Source organism: Sinocyclocheilus grahami, unplaced genomic scaffold (assembly GCF_001515645.1).
Source record: "Sinocyclocheilus grahami isolate Dianchi unplaced genomic scaffold, SAMN03320097.WGS_v1.1 scaffold712.1, whole genome shotgun sequence".
Taxonomy (NCBI): domain Eukaryota; kingdom Metazoa; phylum Chordata; class Actinopteri; order Cypriniformes; family Cyprinidae; genus Sinocyclocheilus; species Sinocyclocheilus grahami.
This window is the reverse complement of record NW_015505891.1, coordinates 673,804-690,232: the sequence shown is the minus strand read 5'-3', so window position 1 is coordinate 690,232 and position 16,429 is coordinate 673,804. Positions and strand designations below refer to the sequence as shown.

Below are 16,429 nucleotides of genomic sequence, written 5' to 3'. Positions count from 1 at the left end.
GTCAAGTCCAGTCACCTTTATTTATATAGCGCTTTTAACAATACAGATTGTGACAAAGCAACTGAACAGCATTAATTAGGAAAATAGTGTCAATAATGCAAAGTGACAATAGTAAACACTCATTTTTCAGTTAAAGACAGTTCATCATTGAATTCAGTGATGTCAACATCCAGCTTAGTTCAGTTTAAATAATATCTTTGCAATCATGTCAACGATATCGCTGGAAATGAAGTGTCCCCAACTAAGCAAGCCAGAGGCGACAGCGGCAAGGAACCAAAACTCCATCGGTGACAGAATGGAGAAAAAACCTTGGGAGAAACCAGGCTCAGTCGGGGGGCCAGTTCTCCTCTGACCAGACGAACCAGCAGAACGGAAAAATCAATATAAGACGTAATAAAACAGACGATGAATAATATTAACAGCAATTATTATATGATGCAATCAAACTTATAGCAAAATGTGGTAGTTCTGTATGTTGTTTCAGGGTTGGCATCATCTGAGGTCCTCTGAGGGGTTGCATCATCTCTTCTCAGGTGTTCTGGATCCAGACTGAAGCTTGTGTGAATCCTAGTTACCACGGGATGTTAATCCCGTGGCAAAAGACAGAGAAACAAATACAAACATAATTAGCGTAGCTGCTGTTCCAACCAAGCAAAAATGATTTGTTTAACCCAAACTAATGAATAATAATGTGCATTTGATTAGATATAACTGCAGTAAAAGATTATGACTGCAGTAAAAGATTATGAGATGCATTATTTGAATGCTTGGCCAAAGAGATGTGTCTTTAATCTAGATTTAAACAGAGAGAGTGTGTCTGAACCCCGAATGTTATCAGGAAGGCTATTCCAGAGTTTGGGAGCCAAATGCGAAAAAGCTCTACCTCCTTTAGTGGACTTTGCTATCCTAGGTACTACCAAATGTCCAGAGTTTTGCGACCTTGGGGAGCGTGATGGATTGTAGCGTGGTAGAAGACTAGTTAGGTATGCAGGAGCTAACCCATTAAGGGCCTTATAGGCAAGTAATAATATTTTGTAACTGATACACAGGTAGCCAGGTAGCCAGTGCAGAGACTGTAAAATTGGGGTAATATGATCATATTTTCTTGACCTGGTAAGGACTCTCATTTTGGACGCTGCTGCATTTTGGACTATCTGTAGCTTGTTTATTGAAGATGCAGGACAACCAGCTAGCAGTGCATTACAATAGTCCAGTCTAGAGGTCATGAATGCATGAACTAGCTTTTCTGCATCAGAAACAGGTATCATGTTTCGTAACTTGGCAATGTTTCTAAGATGGAAGAATGCCGTTTTTGTAACATGGGAAATATGATTTTCAAAAGACAAGTTGCTATCTAATATAACACCCAGATTTTTGACTGTAGAGGAAGTAACCGTGCATCCGTCTAGTTGTCTTTTGGTCCAATAAGTAATATCTCTGTCTTATCCGAATTTAATAGGAGAAAATTATTGGTCATCCATTCTTTTACATTTTTAACACACTCCGTTAGCTTAGATAATTTAGAAGTTTCATCTGGTCTTGTTGAGATATATAGTTGAGTATCATCAGCATAACAGTGGAAACTAATCCCGTATTTTCTAATAATATTACCAAGTGGCAACATGTATATCGAAAATAGCAGAGGACCTAGGACAGATCCTTGTGGCACTCCATATTTTACTGGTGATAATTGAGATGACATATAAGAAGACATATTTTTAGAACCCTTTGTCATAGATACATTCTGATCATTTGAAATGATAGGAAACATCCTGAAGTTACTTTAGATACTTTACCTTATCTTGAGGACCACATAAGTAAAAAGTGGCTCATCTTACCCCACTCTCCCCATTTTTTAATGATCTCATTATGATTGGTTGGGCCTAGTTTCTAAACACTGAAGACAATTATAAGCTAATTTTAAAGTTAAATTATTCAGATTTGCAGAAGTATGTATACATATACAGTGGTGTGAAAAGGTTTTTGCCCCCTTCCTGTTTTTAAATTTTTTTGCATATTTGTCACACTTAAAAGATTCAGATCATCAAACTAATTTCAGTATTACACAAAGATAATGCAAGTAAATACAAAATGCAGTTTTTAAATGATGATTTCATTTATTAAGGGAAAAAAGTTGTCCAAATCTACGTGGCCCTACGTGAAAAATTAATTGCCCCCTCCTGTTAAATCATGAAAGAACTGCAATTAACCACATAATTTTAGAAAGCTGAGTTAAATTTCACTAGCCACACCCAGACCTGATTACTGCCAGACCTGTATTAAACTGACAGCCCCCCCCCCCCCCTTTTTTTTTAGGTTAAAGTCACTCGGGGAGGGTAAGGTGTGGTCCTCCAGCGCTCCAAATCTGGGGAAGTCCCCAAAACATGCTCCTATGACAGCGGGATTCTCAAGCCTAAATGAAATGGGTGAGTCTGAATCACATGCTTATAGACACACACAATATAATGAACCTGCCTCAGATTGTAACATTATGACCCGACACAGTACATCAAACAGATTAATACTGATATCGACTGAAATTATAGGAAGTTTACGATCTGTTTCTCTTCATTCATTATTAATTCACTACCTCTTTTTTCTGTGTAGAGGAGCACTGTGAGTTTGATGACAGTTCCCCAGGACGCCTGGCTCCTGACCTGGGCAGTAATGGAGCGATGGAGGAGGTGGGTTTAGGATCAGCGAGTACAGGGCCGGGAATAGGCTCACAGGATTCAGTTCGGCGCTGCAGCCAGAGGAAAAAGAGTGACCTTCTGCTGCTGGGCTGTGCCTCCGTACTGGCCGCTGTGGGCCTTGGTTCTGACATCTTCCAGCTGGGACGACCACAGGTACACATCATGAGAAACTGAGAAAGTGGAAAAGAAAGTAAGGAACGTAAGAAAAGAGGCTTAATAGGAGTGTTGATAGTAGTGTTTTTTCAGTGCATTTTTAATGAATGTATTTTCATAAACAAGACTACAAATAATGATTATTGCTATGTAATTATTATACATGTAACAATTAATTGTAATACTTATGTGAATTAATATTTGTAATTTAATATTGAAATAAATAGTTTCACAATAAATATAATCATTACGTATTAAAGGCACAATATGTAAGATTTTTTTATTAAAATATCCAAAAACCACTAGAACAGTGTTATATATTTTGCTGACTTGTGTACTTACATTATCCCAAATGTTTCGCTTTCACAACGAAACACAGCGTCACAGCGGGGGCTAGAGTGAGGAACGGCCGGCGGGCTGAGTGAGAAGAGGCCGGTTAGCTTGAGAACTGCGCGACGGGCGGGCTGTTAGACCGGTGACGACCGTACAGAGTAGCATTATAACAGAACTTTCAAATGTATCTAGAATGATAAAACAGCGCTGCTTTACCCCACATACACACGACCGGAAGGAGCGGAAGCGGTCGACTGTGGCATAATAAAAGCTCCGCTGCTTTCGAGCCGTGTGTCACGCTCGTTCAGCGGCCTCGTTTCGCTTCGACGGCTTTCAGCCTCACCATGCTTCATTCTACTACGTTAATAAATCATTAGCTCATCCATGAACATGATTTCTGCCGGAGTCCCGTCAGATTGCTTCGGCTGTGGGGATGAAGACCACAACTCCCGTGATTCCACACTCAGTCATGGAGTCATCAAACTACGCCTTTGCCTATTTGTTTATTCTGAATACGCGCCCTCTAGTGGCGAAAATTACATATTGTGCCTTTAAGTAATTATTAAATCATTTGAATTATTTGGGCTACCATATGTGAGTAACTACATTTTTATATACTACTACTACTTTAATATTAATATATTATAATATACTTTAATTTCCTTTCTTTAAAATGAGTGAATGTTACAAAATAAAAGTGAATGTTACAAAAACATGTTCAGCACCACAAATTAAAATTGAATATTTATTTTGCATATAGAAAATATTTTTTAACACCACTAAAATTTGTTCTTTTTATCCTTTCTTTAAAATGAGTGAATGTTACAAAATAAAAGTGAATGTTACAAAAACATGTTCAGCACCACAAATTAAAATTGAATATTTATTTTGCATATAGAAAATATTTTTTAATAATATTTAATAATAGAATAAATTTTTTTAAAATTTGTTCTTTTTATTTTTTAGTAGTAATTCTCATTAGATTTATTGCTATATATTATATTATTGTTTGACCTTATTGTTGAACTAATGTGACATTATTCATTCATATGTGTTCAGATGAGTCAAGATGAGCAGGACCCGCGAGAGGAGCAGAAAAAGAAGAAGGAGGGTTTGTTCCAGCGCACGGGCCGATTTAGACGCAGCACCTCTCCACCCAGCCGCACACTGTCACTCTCCCTGTCCCACAACCGCCATCATGACTCCATCCTGCCCAGCATGGACCCGTCTCCTTCTGTTACCCTCCTCTCTTTGTCCTCCCTCTCTGACTGCAACTCCACCAAGTCCCTGTTGCCCTCTGATCCTGATGACTTTGCCCCGACCCCTAGTAGTGCTCACCCGGTGGTCTCTCCTGCGCCATCATTAAACCCTCTGTTAGACCTGAGAGCAGAGAGCTTCAAACGAGAGCCCAATCAGTCACTCACACCCACCCACGTCTCTGCAACTATGGCATTAAACCGTGGGCACCGCCGCACGCCCTCTGATGGGGCCATCCGTCCTCGAGCACAGTCGGTCGTGGGGCATCGACGCACCCCCTCTGATGGGAGCATGCCCTTCCCCCCTGCATCAGCCCCGACCATTACACCATATACAGGTACAACATTTTACTTTAAATACTAGCTATGTGTTATTGGGTGAATCTGTCAAAACATTTACATTAACATTTAATTGTAAAATTACATGTTTTATTTTGCATAAAGTATAACAGTTACTTCCATGATGTGTAAGTACTATGCAAAAGTTATAAAATATTATATAAAATATTTACTTTATTTTTTTCTTTAGAGGAATGTGTACATAAAGACAATATTTTAAAACCAATTTTAGATTTGGTTTTGAACTTCAGATTTATTTGAACTTCTTTTGTAATTCCCATTATATATGCTAGGGATGTACCGATTAACTGCGAGCCGGTTGAAAATATTTCAAATATGTGACGATCATGAATTACTGAAATAAATGAACTTTTCCACAACATTCTAATTTATTGAGATGCACCTGTATCTATTGTTTGGATCATGATTAAAATGCAGTGGTTTTCTCTAATTTTAAATAGAAAGAGCACAGACAAAGCCTTATTTTGTGTATATGAAGAGATCTATTTTATTTGTGTTACTTATTTATTTGATTTGGGGCTTGTTTAAAATTTCAATGAAGTTTTGTTATTTACATTTACATTCAATTAAAATGTTGTTATTTAGCAGACGCTTTTGTCCAAGGCGACTAACAAATGAGGACAATAGAAGCAATCAAAACCAACAAAAAAGCAATAATATGCATGTGCTATATTAGTATATTATTATAGTGGTATATTTCAATTTCATAAAGAAACGTACAGTATTTTGTCCAAGCAATAATAAAAGGACACATTTAATTTATAATTTGTCTTAAAACTCATTTTGTACAAAAAAAAAAATTGTGAATCGAATTGAATCGTGAGTTGAGTGAATCGTTACATCGCTAACATTAAGCAATTCAAATTCACAGCATATACAGAGGAAGAGTTTAGCCCCTTTCACACATACAGTATGAGATTTTGATGGTATGATAACCTTAAGCAAAAATATCACGGTTTCACGGTATCGTCGTTACAGCTCTAAAATTTCTAATTTTTAAATGACTGGGTAAAAAAAAAAAACTTTTTTCCGCTGAACACAATATATTTAGTTTTTGAGCAACATACAGAATATTAGGAACAGTATAATTTTTTTTAAAATGTATTCTTTGATTTGTTTCCTAAAAAGAAGAAAAATAAAGACGGACATCTTTATTTAACCTAAATCTGTAATTACAGTTATTTAATTTTAGTTTTACAATTCATATACATATCATTTATATCATTTCATATCATTTAGTTATATAATTTCATATACGTAATTTGATTTAATAATAACCCAGTTTGAAGCAAAAACAGAATGTTCTGACTAGCTTTGTGAAATTATTTTGAGGATTTTCTTCCAATAGTTTGTGCATAATGAACAGTGAGTGATCTGCCTGCTACAGTATTTTTCTCTGTGGGTCCGTCTCCAGCGTCTCTGGCCCATGTTAACGGGCATTTACAGACTTCATATTTTCACATAAATTACATTTTGGAAAACGATTGCATTGCAACACAGTTTGTGCAAGTCCAGAACAGAGACGAGTTGCTTGCAATAAAGACAAAAAATGGCCGGTTGCTGATCGCGTGAGTTCCAGGGGAAGCTCCTTAAGTTCGGCCGTCATACACACACGTGACTGACCGCTCGCTCGAATTTAGTCAATTAGCAGACACTTTTATCCAAAGCGACTTACAAATGAGGACAATAGAAGCAATCAAAACCAACAAAAGAGGAATAATATGGAAGTGCTATATTAGTATATTATTATAGTGTTATTTCAATTTCACAAAGAAATATGCAGCATTTTGTCCAAGCAATAATAAAAGGACACATTTAATTAATAATTTGTCTTAAATCTCATTTTGTTGAAAAAAATCGTGAATCGAATCGTGAGTTGAGCGAAACTCTACATCCCTAATATATACTATATATATATATATACATATACTGTATATATCAGTGGCGAGCAGTGACTTTTTTACCGGTTATGCTGAGTGATAAGATTAAGCCCCCCTCCTCATCTCTTAAGACATTATTTTTAGGTAAAATTTTATAACCTAAAGAGAACCTTCCCAGGACGTGTCCTGCAGGTTATTTTTAGGTTTTATTTTTATAACCTAAAGGGAACGTTCCCAGAATGTTCCCTGTAGGTTATTTTTTATTTTATTTTTATAACTTCCCAGAACGTTCCCTGCAGGTTATCTTTAGTTGTCATGACCATGTAAACTAATTAAAACTTTGCAGATGTTTCTGATGTATTTTTTTAATCATAAACTATTTTTTGCAGAATTTCATTTCTGAAATAAGCTTTTAATAAAGTGTAGACATCAAAGTACTCAAATCGCATTATGATAATATAATTACAACTTTATAGTTGAAATTAAGCCAAGGTTAAGTGTAGTCTGAGAAGCAGATCATAAACACTGGGTTTGTTTGTATCTTTCTTTCCTGCGCACCTCTGATCTGCACGCGCTTCTCCAGCACGTGCTTTTCTCCTGTATTCCACATAAAGCCGCTTGCACACGCATGATTTTAAAATCAACGGGCATTTCGTTTTGCTGAATGACTAACCTTCGTTTATTGATCTCTTTATTGAATAAATACATATAATTAATATATACAAGAGTAAATATTGTGAATTCAGAGAGATTTGATACGTCTAATTGAAGAGAACATGCTAAACGAGTTTTTTTCTTCTTCTTTCTTTTTTTACTGACCAAAAGAGAGAAGCACATCATCGTTAATTCAGTGGTAAGAAATTAATGTAATGTTATCCTACTTAAAGTCAAACAAATGTTATTCATTTTTAATGTCTGGAAAAATAAAATTTACATTTTTAAAACCAAATATTTTGTTGAAGTCATTGTTATTGGGTGCTTAAGAGGTCTAAAATCTGGGTTATTATATTGTACATGGTAGTTATAATAAAGAACGGATAATTCAATCTCATTTAATGCTCCTTATGATGGTTAAATGTGCTCTGATTATCTTTAATGATTAAACAATAGTTTAAAACAAGACATGGTTTGTAGTACTGATTATTGAGGTCCATATCCATCCGTCTTCCATGCTGTTTACTACCGGTGTTGTGCCAGATTATGCACCCCCTCGTTGAAGTCGCTACCTGATTGCCTAATCCCAACCCCACCCCTAATCCTAACCCCTTCCCCACACCTACTCCTAAACCTACCAATACAAGGGGGTGCATAATCTGGCAGGGTGCAAATTTCGGCACTATACCAGACGCGGCTATATACCAGTGCTGGATGATTATCAGTGTTGCCAGACGTACGATAATTATCGTATTTGTACGATAATTTTGACCTCTGTATGATGTACGATCAATAATGAAAAAAATCCCATAATGTTCGATAATTTTATGACAATTCAAATTATGGTAGTTGTAGTCATAGGGCTTCTATATTCATACACGAAATCGGCTCATTACAGACACTCTAAATGCGCTCCTGCACACCTCAGAGTGTGTTAAGAATGCAGGAGGGTGCCCTGCTTTAAAGGGGTCATATGATGCGATTTCAAGTTTTCCTTTCTCTTTGGAGTGTTACAAGCTGTTTGTGAATAGATAACAAATGTGCACGCAAAGAAAGGCGTGGTTTCAGTAACCGCAGTTATCGTTGAAGCAGCCATGCCAGGGAGACGCTGTGCATTTCTAGGAGAAAGCAAAAGCACTTTATTTGGCCTTCCGAAAGTAGATGCATTTAGGAATCTTTAAGATTACTTACAACAGAACAGCAATGCATTTTATGGACGACCGTTTCGTGAACCTAGGAAAGGAGGTAATTCTGACTTTGCTATGACAATCTGGCACTTCTGAATCAGCTACTGTTTTGTTATTATCTTTAGTAAGAGTGTGTGTGTGTGAGAGAGAGAGAGACAGGGTCACAGTGGAGTCAGCTGTCTTAACCGTGGCTTGTGTACTGCTCACATACCAGCTTCATCACTGTGTCTGTCACGCGACTCTGTTCCCCTTTCGGGCTTGAACTGATGGTAAAACTAATGACATTATTTACTCAGTGTCTTTATATTTATTTTGAAAGATGAAGCTCGCGATTATGGTAAGGGGCGTTACATTTCCGACGAGTACTTGCGGTGTTCGGCCAATCACAATGCACTGGGTCAGCTGGCCAATCAGAGCAGACTGCGCTTGTGGGAAGGAGGGACTTTGTAGAAATGAAGCGTTTGAGAGAGCCGGGGCATATAGGACTTACAATAATGTACAGTATTTGAAAAAGAATGTGTTTTTTGAACATTAAAGCATGTCAACATATTCTGTTAAACCAAATACACAAAATAATGATCGTTAAAAAAGCATCATATGACCCCTTTAAAGCCAACGAGCACTATGTTGCGGTCCATGATGACAAGAACCCCCTCAACATCTGGCAACACACAGGCTTCCGATGACAGCGGCTCAGATGTGGAGTTAACAGCTAAAGACTGTCTACACTGGACGCGACAAAGTGAGTGTTAAAAAGAATTTTAATACGTCATAAATAGAACGAGGCATCAGTTCACTGTCGGGGATGTGTCGTGTCGTGTCGCATCCAGTCCAAACAGTCACTGATTATAATGGTTTCTATAGTATTTTGTCACACTGCTCGCATCCAATGTAAACACGGTACGCCTAGTTATCTATTGTGGCAATTTGCAGGTCGTGTCAAAAAGTTGTTGATTTAGATAAATAGCTGTATTCTGTACGTTTGACTCGTGTGCAATAATTTTCTTCCAAATACGATAATTTTGAGCTTCTGGTAAGATACTTGGAGATTTCCAATCTGGCAGCACTGATGATTACTGACGTATAGCAGTGGTATCGGAGTAAAGAGGTTAGGACCGGGGTGCCCAAACTCGGTCCTGGAGGGCCGGTGTCCTGCAGAGTTTAGCTCCAACTTGCCTCAACACACCTGCCTTTAAGTTTCTAGTATGCCTAGTAAGAGCTTGATTAGCTGGTTCGGGTGTGTTTAATTGGGGTTGGAGCTAAACTCTTTAGGACACCGGCCCTCCAGGACCGAGTTTGGACACCCCTGGGTTAGGAGAACGTTCTGGGAACCTTCAGAGAACTTTCTGGGAACGTTCCCAGAAGGTTCCCAAAACGTTCCCTTAACCTAATGGGAACGTTCTATTTACGTTAAGAAAACTTTCCTGGCTAACAAACAGGGAACGTTCTTGGAACCAAAACCTAACCAAAAATTGTTAGCTGGGCTGTGCCTATGTTCCACCAAGCACCAATGTTAAGACAGCGGCTGAGCAGATAGCGTATTCTACACAGGCTATGCTCAGCAAGTATCTGGACGCTCCAGTATTACTTCTTGGTGATTTCAACAGCTGTCGGCTTGACTACGTACTACCAGCCTTCAAACAGTATGTAGATATACCAACAAGATTCCATACAACTATTGATGTGTGCTACAGTAATATCCCATGAGCCTATAAAGCCAGAGCTCTTCCGCCGCTGGGACTTGCGGATCATAATGTTATTCATTTACTTCCTGTTTACAAACAACGGCTGAAACAACACAAACCGATAATACACAGTGACCCACAATGGTCGGAAGAGGCTATTGCACGCCTTCAAGGCTGCTTGGCGTGCACAGACTGGGAAGTTTTTGAGGGAGAGCTTGATGAGCAGACTTTGATTATATCAGTGATTATATAAAATTCTGTATAGACACTCTGATACCGGCAAAGACTATTAAAACATATCCTAATTCAAAACCGTGGATCAATCCACAGATAAAACATCTCCTATATAAGAAACAACTTGCCTTTAGGCAGAAAAACTTTGCTGGTCTCAAAATTATAAACCGGGACATCTAAAGTGAAATATTCAAGGCTAAAATGCATTATAAAAATAAACTGGAGAAGGATTTTGCAAACATGAACACTAAACAGGCTTTTCAACGTGTCAGGACTCTTACTGGACAATCTATTGAATGGACTACTTGTGTTTCAGATCCTATTACCTTCGCTACCAATCTTAATAATTTTTATGCCCGTTTTGACACAGAGTGTGACAGCTTTTTGGATTCCATGCCTCTTCAAGAGTTGGATTATGAGTCCCTCTTAACCAAGCAGGATGTCTATTTCCAGCTCATTAGATGCAAGCCGAATAAGGCTCTTGGGCCTGATGGAATTACAGGTCAGGTCTTGAAAAACTGTGCCCTGGAATTAACTCCTATTCTTCATTCTCTTTTCCTTTGATCACTCTGCACTTCAAAAATACCAGTCATATGGAAATCATCAATTGTCATTCCTGTTCCTAAAAAAATCACATCCATCAGAGTTAAATCATTACAGGCCAGTGTCGTTAACCTCAATCATAATGAAATGTTTTGAGAAATTGGTTCAAAATATAATTTTTCCATATGTTTCACCATTTTTGGACTTTCTTCAATTCGCATACAAGCAGAAGAGAGGTACAGATGACGCAGTGGCTTGTCTTCTGCACTGTCTGCTGCAACACTTGGACATCCCTGGAAATTATGCTAGATTTCTTTTTATTGACTTTTGTTCTGCCTTTAATTCAATTCAGCGTCATCAGGTAATCAAGAAATTACAGGGCTGGCAAGTCCCATCACCATTAATTTACTGGATTTATAATTTGCTGTCTAATAGGCGCAAGTGGTAAAAGTGGACAATTCATTATCACCCACCATTGTTCTTAATACTGGGGTCCCACAGGGATGTGTATTAAGTCCATTTCTTTACATTCTCTATACGAATAATTGTCAGAGTCCATCTACTACTATTCATTATTTTAAATATGCAGATGACACAGCTATTCTTGTGTTGCTCGAAAACAGGGATAACGATTCTTTTTTGGACTATCAACATTCCATAACATAACATTTTAGCACATGGTCTGATAACAATTTTTTACATCTTAACATTTCAAAGACTAAAGAACTAGTTTTTAGCTCCTCCAAAACACAGATTCATCCCAGTATTGACATTCGATGGTTGAAAGAGTGGAGTATTTTAGATACCTTTGCATCACATTGGATGATTATCTCAGTTTTAATCAGCATATCTTAGGTATCCATAAAGGCTGTCAACAGAGACTTACAGTTCTCCGTAAACTTAAGCAGCTATCTGTTCAGCCTTGTCTCCTTCTTCTCCTGTATCGGAGTATTATTGAGCCCGTTCTTATGTATGGTGCCATTTGTTTTTTTTCATATGCTTACAGCTGCTAATAGGAACAAACTTTTAAAGATACCTCATTTGGCTAGTAGGATTATTGGTATTCCTACTCCAAAGTTATCAGAGTGTTACTTACTTCAGCTATGATTCGGAAAGCACATATAATCCTAAATGACCCAGATCACCCACTCCATCGGTATTTTATTTTTCTCCCATCTGGCCGTAGGTATAGACCAGCGGTGGCGAACTCCGGTCCTGGAGAGCCGCAGCCCTGCAGAGTTCAGCTCCAACCCTAATTAAAACTCACCTGCCTGTAGCTTTCTAGTAACCCTTCAGACCTTGATTAGCTTGTTCTGGTGTGTTTGATTAGGGTTGAAGCAAAACTCTGCAGGGCTGCGGCTCTCCAGGTCTGACGTTTGCCACCCTTGGCATTTCGCTCCCACCCTTAATTAAACCCCCCCTGCCTGTAGCTTTCTAGTAACCCTTCAGACCTTGATTAGCTTGTTCTGGTGTGTTTGATTAGGGTTGAAGCAAAACTCTGCAGGGCTGCGGCTCTCCAGGTCTGACGTTTGCCACCCTTGGTATAGACTACCTATGTGTAGGAGGACTAACTTTAGTAAGAGTTTTGTTCCTACAGCAATACGTGCTTTAAACACATAGGAAATTAGCCATTGTCTTACACTCTTGCATTTTTTTTTTTGTGAATGTATTGTGACAAGTTTGTATGTACTTGTAAGGTACTTGTCCTTGTGTTGTATATGCACCTTCTGTGAAAATGTATTTCCTCTCTGAGGACAAATAAAGTGATCTATTATCTATCTATATTTAATATATATTTAATATAATATAGATAATATTTTTTAATATAAACATTTTTATAATATAAAATATATTTTAAAAAATAGTGTTATTAATAATTTTTTTCTTTTTACTTTTGCTTTTTGCTGTATTTCAGTATATGTAATATTTAATTGTGTATAATATATATATATATATATATATATATATATAAATCACGAAATCATGTTTTATTTTCATATTAAAGTAAATATATATATTTTTTAATTTTAACATGCCTCATTAAGAAAAATACAGTCTCTCATATCTCTTGAAAATATGATTTAATCATTTATTAAAAATGTCTTTAATGTGAATTATAATGTCACTTAAAGCGTTAGTTCACCCAAAAATGAAAATTAGCCTGTGTTTTACTCACCCTCGAAGCATCCTAGGTGTATATGACTTTCTTCTTTCAGACGAATCCAGTCGGAATTATATATACAATTTTGCTGGCTATTCCAAGCTCTATTATTGCAGTCAGCGGGTGTTGCAGTTGAACAGTCCACAAGTCGTCAAATAAAACTCTCGCATCCATAATAAAGCATGCCTCACACGGCTCTGGGGGGTGAATCGATGCCTCCTGTAGCGAATCCATGTGTTTTTGTAAGAAATATATCCATATTTCAAACGTAATAAACACTTTTCTCTCACTTCCGTTATCTGTCATATGCAGAAGCAGTTCAGGCAGAAGGCGTATGACGTATGCGCAGCGCGCGTGCCTCTGAGATATGCTAGTCTCGCAAGTTTGTTTAATAGGAGCAAAGGAAGCAAAGTTTCCTTACTTTAGCAAAGGAAAACCAGTCTCCTCTTGATTTATATCGAAATCCTCCGACATTTTTCTTTGCAAATCCTCGGTTTGTACTTCTAATTCGTGACCGGCGTTTTGTTTTGTTCTCTCTCCGCGCTCGTCACTAATCACGCAACGTCAATGTCTTCCGCCGGAACTGCTTCTGCATATGACAGAAACCGGAAGTGAGAGAAAAGTGTTTATTACGTTTGAAATTGATTCGCTACAGGGGGCCTTTATTCACCCCCCGGAGCCGTGTGAGGCACGCTTTATTATGAATGCGCAAGCTTTATTTGACGACTTGTGGACTGTTCAACTGCAACACCCGCTGACTGAACTAATAGAGCATGGAATAACCAGGACAATTTTTAATATAACTCTGACTGGATTCGTCTGAAAGAAGAAAGTCATATACACCTAGGATGCTTCGAGGGTAAGTAAAACACGGCCTAATTTTCATTTTTGGGTGAACTAACCCTTTAAAGTGTCCTTCATGTTGTTCATGTGTTCTCCTCCAGGTTCTCGTGAAACTCTTGACATTCCACGCCTGCCTGACCCGTCTATGGTCTACCCCTCAGCCCATCGCCGCAAACCTCCTCCTCCCATCCCCATCCCCGTGCCAGAGCCAGACAGCCATACGGGCACACTAGAGCGTCCCAAAACCCTTGAGTTCGCTCCTCGCCCCCGACCAACCCCCGCTCGGGCACGTCCGGACCCCTGGAAACTGTCATCTCTGTCCCAGACGCTCAGTTCGTCTCCAGGTAGCAGCTGTGACAGTCCGCTGGGCTCGGGTGACAGCGGAGTGAGCGCTGGAGTGGGAGTCATCCATCAAAGCCTTCTCGACATGGACATGGAAGGCCAGAACAAGGACGGTACCATCCCCCTGTGCGGACAACACTCACAGGCCACTCTATGCGGTCAACATTTCTCATAGGAAGACAGACACCCCACCGTCTGGGCTGATGCACACTAACCAGCACTCTGTGGCCATCGTGAGAGGTTTCCCCACAGTTTGCCCCGTGATCCCATCAGACCACGTTCTCTGGCAGCTCTAATGGAAAAGCTGCCCTCTGCAGTAGCTAGATAGTCACCTTCTGGACAGGTTAAGAGATAAATTACCTTCATTTTGTTTATCTCAGCCTGTCCACAGTGACTCATTCTCTGGGAGTTTAATGGGCCTCATAGCGGCTGAGAACGGTTGTTTAAACAGTGGCTTATTAGCGAGTAGGAGAGGGCAGTCTAACTACTGTAGGTCTGTGACATTCCTTGTTTGTCCATATCTATGTTATCATAGGGCAAGTCTCTCTTGCCTCTTCTTCTTCATCATGGTCTCCATGGTTACAACCTGTTTTTTGGCCTGGAAGAAAAATGCTAAGGTTTTTTTTCAACCTCATCCCCTCCAGTGTGTACATTGTAATGTTCAGTGATGCTTTCTGTATTTACATTCAGGAGAATTGTGTGTGCAGTTAATTGCAGTGACACAGGGAGCTCTTTTGTGAGTTGCATTCATTGTAATATATTGATACAATATAAAAATAGGTGTACCATAAGAATTTTATATTTTTATTTTTTTTGGAAAAAAACAAACTACATCTCAAACTACTCTCTGCATGACCTAATCAGAATGTGAGAGCAGTCCAAACGTGAAATGAAACAGGAGCAGATGCTTTCTCTCCATGTGTGGAGGTACTTGGCACTTTCCAAGGATAGGGTACACTTTTTTAAAAAACCATTAGAGGCATAAATCTCATGTTTTTGGTGAACTCATCATGAATTAAGATTTTTTTTTAATTAAAATATCCAAAAACCACTAGAACAGTGTTATATATTTTGCTGACTTGTGTACTTACAGTATCCCAAATGTTTCGAAGAATGTTTAAATCCAGAGAAATAAGCAATTTCAACTAGTGACACGGACCGTGTCCATAGTGTCATTGTGTCGCCTGCCAATGACTTCATAACCACTCGATTTCCGAAAACGCCAAAGACGCTTTAATATGTTGTGCATTTTATTAGACCGGTGACGACCGCACAGAGTAGCATAATAACAGAACTTTCAAATGTATCTAGAATGATAAAACAGCGCTGCTTTACCCCACATACACACGACCGGAAGGAGCGGAAGCAGTCGACTGTGGCATAATAAAAGCTCCGCTGCTTTCGAGCCGTGTGTCATGCTCGTTCAGCGGCCTCGTTTCGCTTCGATGGCTTTCAGCCTCACCATGCTTCATTCTACTACGTTAATAAATCATTAGCTCATCTATGAACATGATTTCTGCCCGAGTCCCGTCGGATTGCTTCAGCTGTGGGGATGAAGACCACAACTCCCGTGATTCCACACTGAGTCACGGAGTCATCAAACTACGCCTTTGCTTCTTTGTTTATTTTTAATACGCGCCCTCTAGCGGCGAAAATTGCATATTGTTCCTTTAACTTCAAATGTTTGTATTCCCCTTAAAATGGGACTTTTGGCCTGTCCAACTTCAGACACCTAGAATTTTTTGATGTATCCAACAAATATGAAAAATTATACATATACACATTATACATATAACACATATAAACTGATATTCAATTCATTGTTGACTATTAAAAAAAATGTAATGACTACAAAAGTCCTATTTACCTGTCTCACATTTTGTGCACAACCCTGCATGATTTAATACATATAAGCAAAAAATCTACTTGCATGTTCTCAGTGTTTACACAAATTGGAGTGATGACTGCATTTGACCAGCTCATCTTTCAACTGTTGCCTATGGTATTAAAGAAAAAATAATCTAAAAATATTTGTCTTTAATTTTTGGGAGATAAGTGCATGGGAAATAACTACAACTCAGTATAGGAAATTATTATCCGCACTC

The 16,429-nt window shown here is 38.5% G+C and overlaps 1 protein-coding gene across 1 annotated transcript in view; it reads left to right on the top strand.

Moving 5' to 3' along the window:
• LOC107560156 (mitogen-activated protein kinase kinase kinase 10-like) overlaps window positions 1-15,362 on the top strand; it is a 70,736-nt gene extending 55,374 nt beyond the window's left edge. The window contains exons 8-11 of the mRNA XM_016244248.1: window positions 2,317-2,426; window positions 2,608-2,846; window positions 4,239-4,773; window positions 14,084-15,362. Of these exons, the coding sequence (XP_016099734.1) occupies window positions 2,317-2,426; window positions 2,608-2,846; window positions 4,239-4,773; window positions 14,084-14,499 (1,300 nt within the window). The 3' untranslated portion in view covers window positions 14,500-15,362. The remainder of the gene's footprint in view (window positions 1-2,316; window positions 2,427-2,607; window positions 2,847-4,238; window positions 4,774-14,083) is intronic.
• The last annotated feature ends 1,067 nt before the right edge of the window (window positions 15,363-16,429 follow it).